Source organism: Labrus mixtus, chromosome 23 (assembly GCF_963584025.1).
Source record: "Labrus mixtus chromosome 23, fLabMix1.1, whole genome shotgun sequence".
NCBI classification, from domain to species: domain Eukaryota; kingdom Metazoa; phylum Chordata; class Actinopteri; order Labriformes; family Labridae; genus Labrus; species Labrus mixtus.
The window spans coordinates 20,180,150-20,192,649 of NC_083634.1; the positions used below are offsets into that span (position 1 = coordinate 20,180,150).

The window sequence follows — 12,500 nt, forward strand, 5'->3', positions numbered from 1 at the left end:
TTTTTTTTAATCAATGGCGATGGAGAGAGCGATGATGGCATGCACCAAATGTCTCTGTCCACCAGCGGAAAACAGCTCCACTGCTGGACAGGTAGGGTAGTGCTCACACACACACACACACACACACACACACACACACACACACACACACACACACACACACACTCAGAGTGACAGAGTGTTTGATGGGGATTAGTGTGTAATCTTAAAAGAAGTCAATGAGACAGATTAGCTCTGTGTGTGTCTGAGTATGTGTGTGTGTGTCTGAGTGTGTGTGAGTGTGTGTGTGTCTGAGTGTGTGTGTGTGTGTGTGTGTGTGAGTCTGAGTGTGTGTGTGTCTGAGTGTGTGTGTGTGTGAGTCTGAGTGTGTGTGTGTGTGTGTGTATGTGGCAACAGTCTGTGTGAACGTCTCAATATCCTGTGTGTTTGTTTCCTGCCGTCTTTCTCAGTTTTTCTTCTTGTGGATGAAACTTCAGGGAGCGACTTCTCTGTTGTTAAATTATTAAAACACAAAAGAACAAGAAGCTCAATGAAGAGACCACAATATGTTTGAGTCATCAAACTATCATTTGAACTGTACCGCTTCTCCTGTTGGGGGGGGGGTGTAAATGTAACTGTCCTGAGCTGCTTCTTCTGTCACTTTGATGTGTTGAACGTGTGTTTCTGTGATTTGAGTGCTTTTCACTCGTCAAGGTAATCCTCTGAGCTCCTGATGATCGTCTTAGAAACTGATTTAAACGCTGATGCGGGGGGGGGGGGGGGCTTTGACCCAGCGCTGATGAGCTTTCAGATGGAGAGAGCCGTTTATTAATTAATATTTCAGGACATTAGGGAGGAGATTAAAAACCGCGTGAGAGCGCTTTATGTAACGGGGAGCGGGATGATTCCTGCGCGGGATTCTGGGAGGTTTTGGAGATTTTTTTTGTTGTGGAGGGGGGGAAGGGGGGTGTTCTTGACTGAAAGATAACTGAGAACATTATGTTCAACTCTCTTTAAACCTCGTAGCTCTAATTCAGTGTTAACCTTCATTCATCCTTCATCGGAGAAAGATCGCTGCAGGAGCTTCATGACATCATCATCCACCAGCAGCGGGTCCATTCACGGGCTCACGGGGGGCGGGGGACCCGATTGTATCTGTAGGAGTTCTTTCTTTTTAGTCGCCCAAATGATTCGCTTCTTTGGGGTCCCTCTGTTTTGTTTTTGCTGAAAGTGACGCTCGCAGGGCTGTAGACGTCGACTTTGAATTCAAGCAACATGATCCAAATGTTAAAAAAGGAATGAATCTGTATGAGGTCAAAGGTCAGTCAGACGACAAAGTCAGAGAGGCCCGAAGAACAGAACTTGAGCGGCCCGCCCAGGTATCGCCTATGTGTGGGAAACACTCAACGAGCGCTTGAGGCTAATGGAGGAACGGGGGGCAGCAGCCGAGGCACAAGACCTGCCTGTCGGCGGCGGTGAGGACGAGGAGCCGCAGCTGGCTCGAGCTGGGGCGTTGCTGTGCATTCTGGGATTTGGTGTTTTTCATCCATATGAGCCAAGAAGACACTTTCTGCCTTTTCTGGGTCAAGAAGGCACCAACTTCAAAATGTATTTCACATTTCTACATATATGACCCAATGTCAGTACAGATTCATGTTTCAACAGGTGAAGTATCCCTTTAATGTCTTTATGGGCATATGATGCACTCTGACTGACAGGCAGGATTGTTGAAGCTGCTTTCAGGAGGACTTAAAGGCTTTATATGTGAATTTTTTTGATCCAGCAGATGTCGCCCTTGAGCACCAGCATGAAACCAAAACAACTCGCGCTGCATTGTTGTGTTAGCATGCTAATGCTAGCGATCTTTATTCTGCTCGTATCTTCACACTGCATGTAAATTTACCTGAAATGAGCGTGATCTAGAAACACAGTTAAGCAGTGAGTACAGTATGTTATTCTTCTTTTCTCTAGTCCCTCAATTAAACAACTTTTATACACGAGGGGAGGAGTCAGCCGGCCGTCCGGGCGATGTAAACAAAGTGAAGATAGGACTCTGAAAACTCTGAAAACATCACAGACAGTGGGACTCGGGTGTTACACCCATTGTAGACAGTCATGACTCACAGAGTTATTTTCAGAGGAGATACTTGATTTCTACATTTAAGTGTGAAACATCACATATAAAGACTTCAAGGCCCACTGAGACTTCATGCTGTGATTTATAACACCTCAGACCAAGCCTTCATCCAAGGTGGCCTTCGTTTGGTTGCTCATTTGGATATTGAAATACGTTAAGGCCCTATTTGTGCACAGCACACGACACATGAGACAAGTCTTTCATCTTCCCTTGGAGAAACAAGCCAGTCCAAGCCTGGTGTTTTCTGACTGTAAATCCTGGATTTGATTGCGAGTGAGTACATCTTATTTTCATTACTTTATAAAAATCATTATGGTTGTAAAAAGATGATTAGGCATATTAATAACGGAACGGACGCATAGACCTTGTCTTGCCGACTTTAAGAATACGGTCCTTACTGTTTTTATCTATTTTTGTTTTAAGCCTTTTATTTTGAAAAACAGACATCTACGCATGTTTACCTTTAACAAACGTGTTTTTGAGTCGTGTCATTGTATCACGTATGCTTTTTGGATTTCATTGATGTAATGCTGTCTTTGTCATTTATGTTTTTTGTTCTGTTTCTTATTCTCATGTTTGTTTTACTTTTCAGTAGTCAAGTCAAGAGATGGATTATAGATTGGCTTTGCTTTTATCCGTCTTTGGTAAGAGTGACAATCTAATATACAATATGTCCACATCGTGTCTCTAAAGTGAACAGATTGAAAAAGCCGTCAGACGTTATTCAGACTAGCAGCTTATGTTTTCCTCTTAGTTTGTGCTTGATCTCGCTCCACAGGACTCTGCAGCCCTTCCCTTTACGTGCTTCGACAGTTTCACTACATCGACTTGAATATGACCTGGGCCGACGCTCAACATTACTGCAGAGATAAGTACAGCGACCTGGTGACCATTGAAAGCGCGTCTGACATCAGCAGGCTCAACAGACCTGACGTCTCAAAAGCATGGATTGGTCTACATGACGATCCGGAGGACTGGAAGACTATGGGCAACGAAACCAACTCCTGGAGATGGTCAAGTACCGGTGCAACCAGCAAAACTGGTTATTACAACTGGGTAACAAATCGGCCAGATAACTGGCGAGGAGAGTTTTGTGTGATGGCAAAGTCGAGTCATGTCTGGGATGATACGGATTGTAACACAGGAATGTGGTTTCTTTGTTACACAGGTGAGATCAATGTTACATGATTTTACTCAAAAAGCCTTACACAGCAATGTCATTTAGCATCGTTTATCTATACCTTTTTATCTCAGTGATGAAGTCAAAAGACAGTAAAAATCGTTGTTTGTTTGTTGGTGGTCTGACAGATGCGTATATTGTGGCTGCTGACACGAGACGTCAGTGTGTGTGGCTTCTGTGTTGTAAATGGGAATGTGTAATAACGTCATGTGGTCACATTAATGCACTCAAAGAGTGAGAAAAAGGATGGATCAATCCCAACGTAGTCTAAGTTGTTATTCCCAGTCTAGTAGACAAATAGTTCAGTGATGCAGTTAATGGGGCGGCTGTGGCTCAGTTGGGAGAGTCGTCGCCTCTCAACCGGATGGTCGAGGGTTCGATTCCCCAGCTGAGCAACTTGTCCGATGTGTCCTTGGGCAAGACACTTAACCCTGCATTGCTCCCGCTGCTTCGGTGGCGGTGTCTGAATGGATTAGTGTTGTACTTACTCTCTGATGTACATCACTTTGGATAAAAGCGTCTGCTAAGTGAATTGTAGAATTGTTGAATTAATCTCTTGTGATGCATTCAGAATGTGGATCAAAGAGCGCCAAAAAAAAAAACAGTCGACAATCAGTTGCAAAATCTGACAAATCAGGTTCAACTATTTAAATCCTTCATCAGGGATGAACTATTTATTGTACTTATTGCTTTATATCTTATTTTCATTCCATATGTTATTTATATTTTATATTTCTACTGCTATATTCTTTATAAGAGCATCTGTAACGATTAAGAACTATATTAATAACCAGATTCAATTTACCTGAACTCATACAAAGTTAATTTGTTTTTATTTGGTAACAGTTTGCACAAATCTTAAGACACTACATCAACCATGTAACTTTAATGTCATCCTCTATAACCTACACAGCATATTAGGTTCAGTTCAGTTTATGTTACTGACGGATAATTACTACACAAAGTTTGTTTTTTAATGTCCACATTTACGTCATCATAACGTCAGATAACAATATTTACAGTCTGTTGTTAACCACCGAGGTGAACCTTTAGCTTCTAACATCACACAAACTCATTATTTATCTTAACAACAAACATTTCTAAACCATTGTAAATAATGGACTACACTGAGTACAGTTAGCCGACTGGTTTACAAGCTAACGCTAAACAAGCTAGGTCTGTAAATATAAATACCGACACATGAGTAAGCAGTAAATATAACACTACTTTATCACTTACCGAAAAAAACTGAAGCATCAACTTGTTGGATGGTCTGTTAACCGCACAGCAAGCCGTGTATGTTGTCAGATATGTGTTAAACAAACTCTCCAAACGAAGTAAAAAAGAGGAGAAATCAGACGGATCAAGCTGTTAGCCTCCTGACCTGACAGACAGATGGAGCGTGCAGAGCTGTCAATCAAATCTGCCACAACCCTTATATGGGCATAGTCGTTTTCCTTAATAGAATAAAATCCGATGAGTTGTAAAAATAATTCCCCCCCACAGTGTGAGGAGAAGGGGCCGTCAACTTATCAGATATATCTCGTTTTTTGAACCAGGCTGTAAACATGTTGTTTCATGTGGTGAAAACGGGCTTTTTTGGCTGTGGGCTTATGGCACTTTCGGCGCTTCTGTAGCCAGCCTCAAGCAGAACCTCGAGGAACTGCAGTTTTTTGTACTTCCGCATTGGCTTCATTTTTTGAGACCGGAGGTTGCCCCTTGGTTTAAACCAAAGAGAAAACATGGAGCCGCCACCAGCAGGGATGGGCATGGGGGTTGGGTGCAATGTAGACCGGGCGGCAGGCAAAGCCCTTGGCCTTGGTGTGCTGATCCCCAGCGATGAAAACCACATTGTCAACCAATTCTGCTCATCAACACATTACTGTTTGGAATGCTTAGAAGCACTACCAGGTTCAAGATACTGTATTTGTAGCTGAAGGTAGATCTGACCGTCTTCTCTTGATTGCTTTACTTTTTTTGTATTGTAGCTACAAATCCTGCAAGCCAGAAAACATATGTCTTAATCCAAGAAGCGAAGAATTGGAAGAATGCCCAGACCTACTGCAGAACACACCACACTGACCTGGCTATGATCGAGAATGCTGAGGAATTTGCAAACATGGTGTCAGTAAAGGGTCCTCGTCAGGGGTGGATCGGCTTGTATCGAGAAGCATGGAGGTGGTCCGACAACAGAGACAGCTCCTTCAGGAACTGGAAAGTGTATAAGCCAGATAACTATCACAGTTTCTGTGTGATGAGTGATGAGCAATACCAATGGGATGACATTCATTGTAAAGACAAGCTTCCCTTCTGGTGCCAGGAAGGTAATAACATTTCTAGTTCATATTGCTACTTTTCTGTTGTTGAGTCAAAAATAATTCTCTCCTTTCTTGGTCGTCACATGTTTCTGTGCAGTCCCCAAACAGCACATCTTGATGAAGTTGAAGATTCAGACTGATGCGGACCTTTCAGATCCAGCTGTAAACGCCAAGCTCCTGCAACAGGTAGAACTGCATCCAGTGGTTTTCCAATCAAAGTGTGTATACTGATTTGTCTGATTCTGTCTATTCTTCGATGCCTTACAAATCATGAAGCCGATGGCTTAAATGCTGAATTCCCCAAATACTTGAATGGCTTCCTGCTTTATGAAAGTCGATTCTCAAAACACTAACATTGTGTTTAACAATGCCTTTCTGTTAAAACGTTGTTTATCTCTCAGTTAGATGCTTTGCTTCCTGAAACGACGGGACAGGCTCACCTAAAACTGAAGTGGAAGATTCAACCCAGAAAACAAGAGGAGGAGAAGGAGAAAGCCGAGGATCAGTGCCCACTGAAGTGAAGGCCGGCTAAGCTACGTTTACTGTTTGAAAGTTTCAAGCCTCTTTGGGGTCGGTTTGAGGGTAGAGTCAGTAGCTTTTGTCGTTGCAGCTTGTAAACAAAACATTTAATCTGGGCCCCTCCTCCTGGACTCCCTGCAGGATGTCTTTTGGTCTGCCTATATTGCAAACTAGCTAAACAACTCAATCAATGTATTCAAATAGAAAATCCTGACTTGTTACACTCCTTTTATTTCACTGCAATACCTGGATAGTCGATTCTGATTGGTTAATTGGTATTCTCCAAGTTTCTCCAGTTTCCAAGTAGAGTGAAACCTCCAAAACCAAAATGACTTATAGAGACAGTGCTGACATTTGACTGTCTAATGCAAGATGTTACCAACATCATCAGGTGACCTCTTCCAGATACCTCATTTTCATATGGAAATAGAAGCCTTGTAGAAACATCTGGATGGTTTGTTTAATTGGTGGTGGTGGTGTTGTTGTTGCTGGGTGTTTACATTTGGGCTTTGGTCTCTGTCTTGTAAACCTGTTTGGGGGCGGGGCATTTTGTTCATGCATGACACGATTATCAAGTCAAATCAGAAGCTTTCCAAAAGGGAACCTGCAGATGCTTTTGTTTCCAGTATTGGGCAATGGCTGGTGATACCTATTGCTAACAGGGGAATATGCAGTTTTGTTGTTTTGATTAACAATTAAATCAATCTGGTAGAGTTAAAAAATTAAAGTTAGGAGCCCCAACTGAGTAGTTTCTTCTCTTGTGGTACTTTCCATGTGTTTCTGTCCCCTTACCCATTCCCCTGTTGGGTAGGCTTCCTTTGGATGATCAGTTATAATCTTTATACATTTTTTCATATTCCTTGATGTAGTGGTCTTTATTCCCATCAACGTTTTAATCCCTTCCTAAACTTGTCAATATATAGACGACAATGAACCATCACTGACAAATAGCTGTTTTGAGAGTGATATCTACTATTAGACTAAAGACTCTGACACACCAAGGAGGTCGTCGGCCGTCGGTCCTAGTTTTTGTGGTGTGCCCGGTTTCGTCGCTACCTGTCGGCCTTTTTTTTGTCCGATTCAACATGTTGAATCAGCAGTCGGTGAGAGGAATCTCTCTGATTGGCTGTTGGGAGGTTTCATTTCTCTCCAGCTCTCCTCTCAGGTTCAGTAAAGCCCCTTGAGCATGTCTCTGTAGTCTCCATGCTTTCACCCATTAGTGCGGTTTCTCTTTATTTGTCTCCTCCGCCTCTTCTTTTCTTTTTTCCACTAAAAGACAAAGAGCTGACAACGCCAGCGCCATTTTCAACTTTTTATCAGACATTATTCTCCATTAGTAGACGACCTATAATACGAGTGGTGAGCGACAGCGGTGTGAAAACGGTCTTCTCGTATCATAGCAACGGACTACCGCCCCCTGCTGGCATGGAGAGTTATTTCCTCTCACACATGTGCAGAACTTACGTGGTGATTGGCCGTCAGCTGTAGTCTTTGCGATGTGTTCAAGTGACACTTTTTGGACCAAGACGTGAGGTGACGCCACAGGCCGCGTTCGTCGCCACTAGTTCTTTGCCGCCTGCTCGGTGTGTCAGGGCCTTAAAGTAAGCGCAAGCTGGTGTATTTATTCATATTTAGGGTTTTTTGGGCCTTTTTGCCTTTATTGAATAGGACAGCTGCAGACAGGAAATGTTGGGACGAGAGCGTACGGGATGATATGCAGCGAGGGTTTTGTGCTTTTGTTTGATTTCCCTTGTAGGAAGGATCTGGAGCACTCAGTACAATAAGATAATGACTGTGTTTACTCTATATTTATCGTGTTATACCCTTCTGTTTATGTATTTAGTTAACATTTTGCCATAGTTGAAATAAAGCATTAAGTTGTTTCGATGTGTGTTAAAAAAAAATAAACAATGGTCATACATGAAGACAATCACTTGTTTCAGCGTCTCATCCTTCCAACCAGCACAACACTAAACGCTTCATGGACACACAGGCAGCGCTAGTTGGACACAGGGCCTAAGATGTAACAACAGTCATTGCTTTAAACTGATTTTTTATTCCTGACCTCCTGAAGACGAACAGCTCCCTAAATAAAAAAAATGATGAAAATCTTCTTGTAGAATTACGAATGAAATATTTCAGGGACTAGTGTGGGCTTGTTCTCCTCAGTCCGGGTGCAGCCGCGAGTCTGACTCTCTTCAGTTCATTTTCAGTGCCCAGCATTGATCTGTGTTTTGTGTTGATTGAAGCGACTGCAGGAAAAACGTCACACAGATGGAAGGATGTGGTGATGTGGTGAAGCCGAGGGTGAGATCTTGAAGCAGTGAAAACGGAGTGTGATGTTTTTATTCAGCCTCGCCGTGCCCCCCACTTTAGGAATGACTCGTTTAATGTGAGATACAAACGCAGTCTTTCTCTGTCTGTGTTTCAGAGGAGCTTCCTGGGTTTCACCTCCTTCTCCATCAGAGATCTGTTCAAATCCAAGGAGCCGCACATCTCACTCAGCCTCAGGTAAACGCACGAGTCGAATGTTTCTGTGTGTTATCTGTTCTGCCACCGACCTTTCTCTGTTTTTAAAACTATGACACTAAACATCTATTCTCTTCTTTTCTATTTAATGTCCCATTCAAAGGTTTTACTTTAACCTGAAACATTTTACCTCCTTCCGATTGAGGAGTTTTGTCATCTTGTTGTCAAAGTTTTATTCCAAAACTTCTAACTTTAGATTCTGCTCCTGAATGATCTGGATTTGTTTGGACCAGAGAAGGTAGGCAGTTTTAAGGCGACACCCCCCCCCCCCACACACACACACACTGTTTTGGACGCCCCTCGGTTTGTCAGATATGGGAGCAGTTATCAGGTCAACAGGTGTTGCAGCGATGGAAGCGGGCAAGAGAAGTGGTTCAGATAGAAGTGATTGTACCCGACCTAAAAAGCCTCTGCATGTTTCTAATAAGCTCCACGAGCAGAAACGTGCTCAAACTAGGATCAATATTGGAGATGCTTTTGAAAAATGGAGAGAGGTTAGAACACAGAAAGGTTTACAGACCCATGCAGAGCTGGATAAACACTGAAGCTTCAGAGTCCACCACATGGTGACCTGTGTGAGCATGGACTCTAGAGAGGAGGGGGGGGGGGGGAGACAGCTCTCTATGATGTTTTGAATTTAGACTGCAGTACACATTTTAACCACTAGGTGTCAGAGTTTTATATCGCTCTTTTAAAATCAACTTTACTTTGAAACACAACTTTTAATGCTTCTTCAAACATCTCTGTAAATTGTTGAAAACTTCTTAAAGGCTTTTTAATGATGTATTGTCTTTTGTTTATTTCACTTAAAAAGGTTCTGAAGTGAAATGAATGAAACTCACCTCACACAGACTTCACATTGTTGTGGGAGGTGTCCCCTGATAGGCTGTTGCTTGGTTACCTGTGGCCAGATGAGGAAGTGAGAGGAGGAGGAGGTGTTGCTCCACCTCCAGTGAGAGTTAAAAAAAAACATTGATCCTCTTCCTGTTTTCATTTCACAAACCCCTTCAAAGAGAGAGAGACACACACAGATTGGTAGACCGAGATAAGAAGGAGTGAAAGAGAGAGAGAGAGCGAGCTCCAGGTGTGTCTGTGCCGGCATGTTGCATCCAGGTGTGTCACATTACTCAAACATACCTGGCACAGGTTTCCAGAGTTTTACAATCTTTGTGTTTCTTCCTCTTCTGTTTCACATCGAGGGAGGCTGTCTTGTTTACATTTTTATGTTGTTAGCTTTCCTTGTCAGATGTTAAGTCACTTATCTTTGGTTTGTTGAAGTCTTTTAGTCTTTCTATTTAATTTCTGTGTAGCTAGTCATCGTGCTACCAGATAGCGATAAGGTTTCTAATTGTCTTTGTTTTCTTGTTTCTAGTTAGCATTGTGTTGCTTGTTGTCAGCTTCATGATATGTGTGATCCTGTCTTTAGTCAGCTCCGTCTTTATAATCGTTTTGTTGTTGATTCAGATTCAGATTCAGAAAACTTTATTTATCCCAGAAGGGCAATTCAGTTTCACAACCTACCGAGCCATTGAAAAACGCAAAGACAACATAAAGGAAAGAAACACATCACCACAGCATCCAAACAGTTACAGTCACATGTCAGTAACAACAGTTCAACAGACGAACAGGTCGTCAAGTGAGAAAGCCAGCGCTATCAATCTACAATTTCCTAATACGATGACAGACTTGTTCAGCTTTCAACAGCCTGATAGCTGAAGGGATAAAAGAGTTTTAGTATCTATTTGTCCTCCTTGGAGGGGCAAGATAGCGCCGTCCAGAGGGCATTAAAGAAAACTCAGATGAGACAACATGTTCAGGTTGGTTTATGATCCCTTTGGCTTTCTGGACCACACGCTCCTTCCACAGGGAGCTCAAGTCTTTCAGCTGGACTCCAATAATCTCAGAGCAGACTTTTACGATGTGGTTCAAACTGTTCTTGTCCTTCACAGTCAACCCATTGAACCGACAGATAAAAGAAAATGTTAAAAGACTTTCGATAAAAGAATGATAAAAGCTACACAAGATGCTTTGTGAAACACTAAAAGAGTTCAGCCTCTGCATCAAATCAGTTCTCTGTTGGCCTCTTTTCACGATTGACTCTGTGTTTTCAGAGAACTTAAATTCAGAGTCGAACACTGTCCCAAGGTATTTATGAGTCCACTATTTCAACCTCTCCACCGTGGATAATGCTAGATTCAGGGTGAAAACAGTCCTTCCTAAAATCTATGACTAATTCCTTGGTTTTCAGGACATTAAGATCCAGGAAGTTGTCATCGCACCACTTAACAAAAGTTGGTAGAGCACCGCCATGGCCTGATTCTGAGCCCTGAAGGAGGGACAGCAGAACAGTGTCATCTGAGAACTTTACCAGATAACTGCTCTCTTGTGATGTTCTGCAGCTATCTGTGTACGATGATAAAAAATCAGGGGGGAAAGGACACAGCCCTGAGGGGAACCAGTGTTTGACATAATTATTTTCGACATTTGACCGTTCACGAAAATCTGCTGAACTCTGTCTGTTAAAAAGTTTAAAAGCAACATTCAAATCTGACCAGGAAGTTTAAAGTGAGAGGATAAAGTTATCTTTGTCGCTTGGGCTGTGTGTTTTTCTCAAGCGGCAAACCTCCGGTGTTGAAAAATGAAGCTGTTAAAATCCTGCAGTTCCTGGAGTGTCCACTAGAGGCTGGCTGCAGAAGCACAGGAAGTCACATACACACCCATTCTAAAAAGCCTGTTTTTACAGCAGAGATTAACATGTTTACAGCCTGGTTCAAAAAACCAAATAGGTGTGATTAGCTCATGTCTGGATGGACACACACTGTACGGGGGGTGAATGTTTTGATGACTCATCAGTTTTGATTTGATGAAGGATAAGAGTTATTCACAATAAGGCGTGTAGCTGACCTGATTGACAGGTGGGCGCGGTGTAACGGTTTGTCAGGAGGTTTAAAACCCGCCTCAGCTCCAGCTCTCAGCCTGTCGTTAGGTTGACTGAAAGTTAGACTGAGACAGCATTTCCAGCATGGAGACCGCCATCGATGGGACTCCAGCGCCCCCTGCAGGGACAGACGGGTGACGTCACACTCATATTTACAGTTTATGGTTTTTCTCCTTTGTCTCCTCTCTGATGAACAGGACGATGGATGGAGTGAACGAGGCGGGGGAGGTGAAGGTGTCCCGTCTGCAGATGGAGGGCGAGAACGAGGATCAAACGCCTCCCGAGCACAAGGTAGAGGAGAACAGCGAGTTGATGTAGCTCCCGCTCGTTCTCTCTGTTAATAATGGAGGCGTCGTGGTTTGACACTTTGCTCTGCGGTTCACACAGTTTCAGGTTCAGTTGTTTGATGTTAGGTGATCACCACCTTATGAAGTGTTTTTTTCTCAGTTTCACGCTTCTTTCTCTGCTCCAGTGTCCCGAGCTGTGCGACAGCCTCCACGGCTCCGTCCACGACAAAGAGAACAGCTCGACCATGAGAGCGGGTGAGACCAAAACAAAACTTTACACTTTTAGTTTTTTTAAGGGCGTCAGTGTAAATTTTTATTTCACTGCCCCATCCCTTCCTGCTGTGTGTGTGTGTGTGTGTGTGTGTGTGTGTGTGTGTGTGTGTGTGTGTGTGTGTGTGTGTGCAGCGCTGTGTGCTCAGGTGTGTAAGGTGTACAGGTTTCAGACAGAGGATCAAAGATGGCTGCTTGTGCGGGAACAGATGTCGGAGACGCCGCTCTCTTTCTCTTTGCCCAAACAGCTTCTGAGCGTGCTCATACGGGAACACACGAGCAGGTTCTCCTCAATGATTCTTTACAGTTTTTGTCTTCAGCCCGACTAAATACAATCTGAAAA

At 43.1% G+C, this 12,500-nt stretch overlaps 2 protein-coding genes across 3 annotated transcripts in view; both read left to right on the forward strand.

Annotated features, from left to right (window-relative positions):
- The window catches only part of LOC132958952 (type II inositol 3,4-bisphosphate 4-phosphatase-like), a 31,355-nt gene that overhangs the window by 8,413 nt on the left and 10,442 nt on the right, over positions 1 to 12,500 (forward strand). The window contains exons 9-12 of the mRNA XM_061032029.1: positions 8,565 to 8,644; positions 11,798 to 11,891; positions 12,073 to 12,142; positions 12,293 to 12,440. Coding sequence (XP_060888012.1) covers positions 8,565 to 8,644; positions 11,798 to 11,891; positions 12,073 to 12,142; positions 12,293 to 12,440 — 392 coding nt within the window. The remainder of the gene's footprint in view (positions 1 to 8,564; positions 8,645 to 11,797; positions 11,892 to 12,072; positions 12,143 to 12,292; positions 12,441 to 12,500) is intronic.
- LOC132958692 (putative C-type lectin domain family 20 member A) lies at positions 2,394 to 8,063 on the forward strand. Of its 2 annotated transcripts, XR_009666812.1 has the most exons (6): positions 2,394 to 2,760; positions 2,895 to 3,284; positions 5,285 to 5,620; positions 5,712 to 5,800; positions 6,016 to 7,148; positions 7,231 to 8,063. XR_009666812.1 is itself a non-coding variant. In XM_061031669.1 (5 exons), exons 1-5 carry the CDS (start codon positions 2,724 to 2,726, stop codon positions 6,133 to 6,135), a joined length of 972 nt encoding a protein of 323 aa, XP_060887652.1. In that variant the 5' UTR covers positions 2,394 to 2,723; the 3' UTR covers positions 6,136 to 7,165. The 2 variants fall into 2 exon arrangements, 1 of the variants encoding a protein (XP_060887652.1); XM_061031669.1 differs by lacking the exon at positions 7,231 to 8,063 and having other exon boundaries at positions 6,016 to 7,165.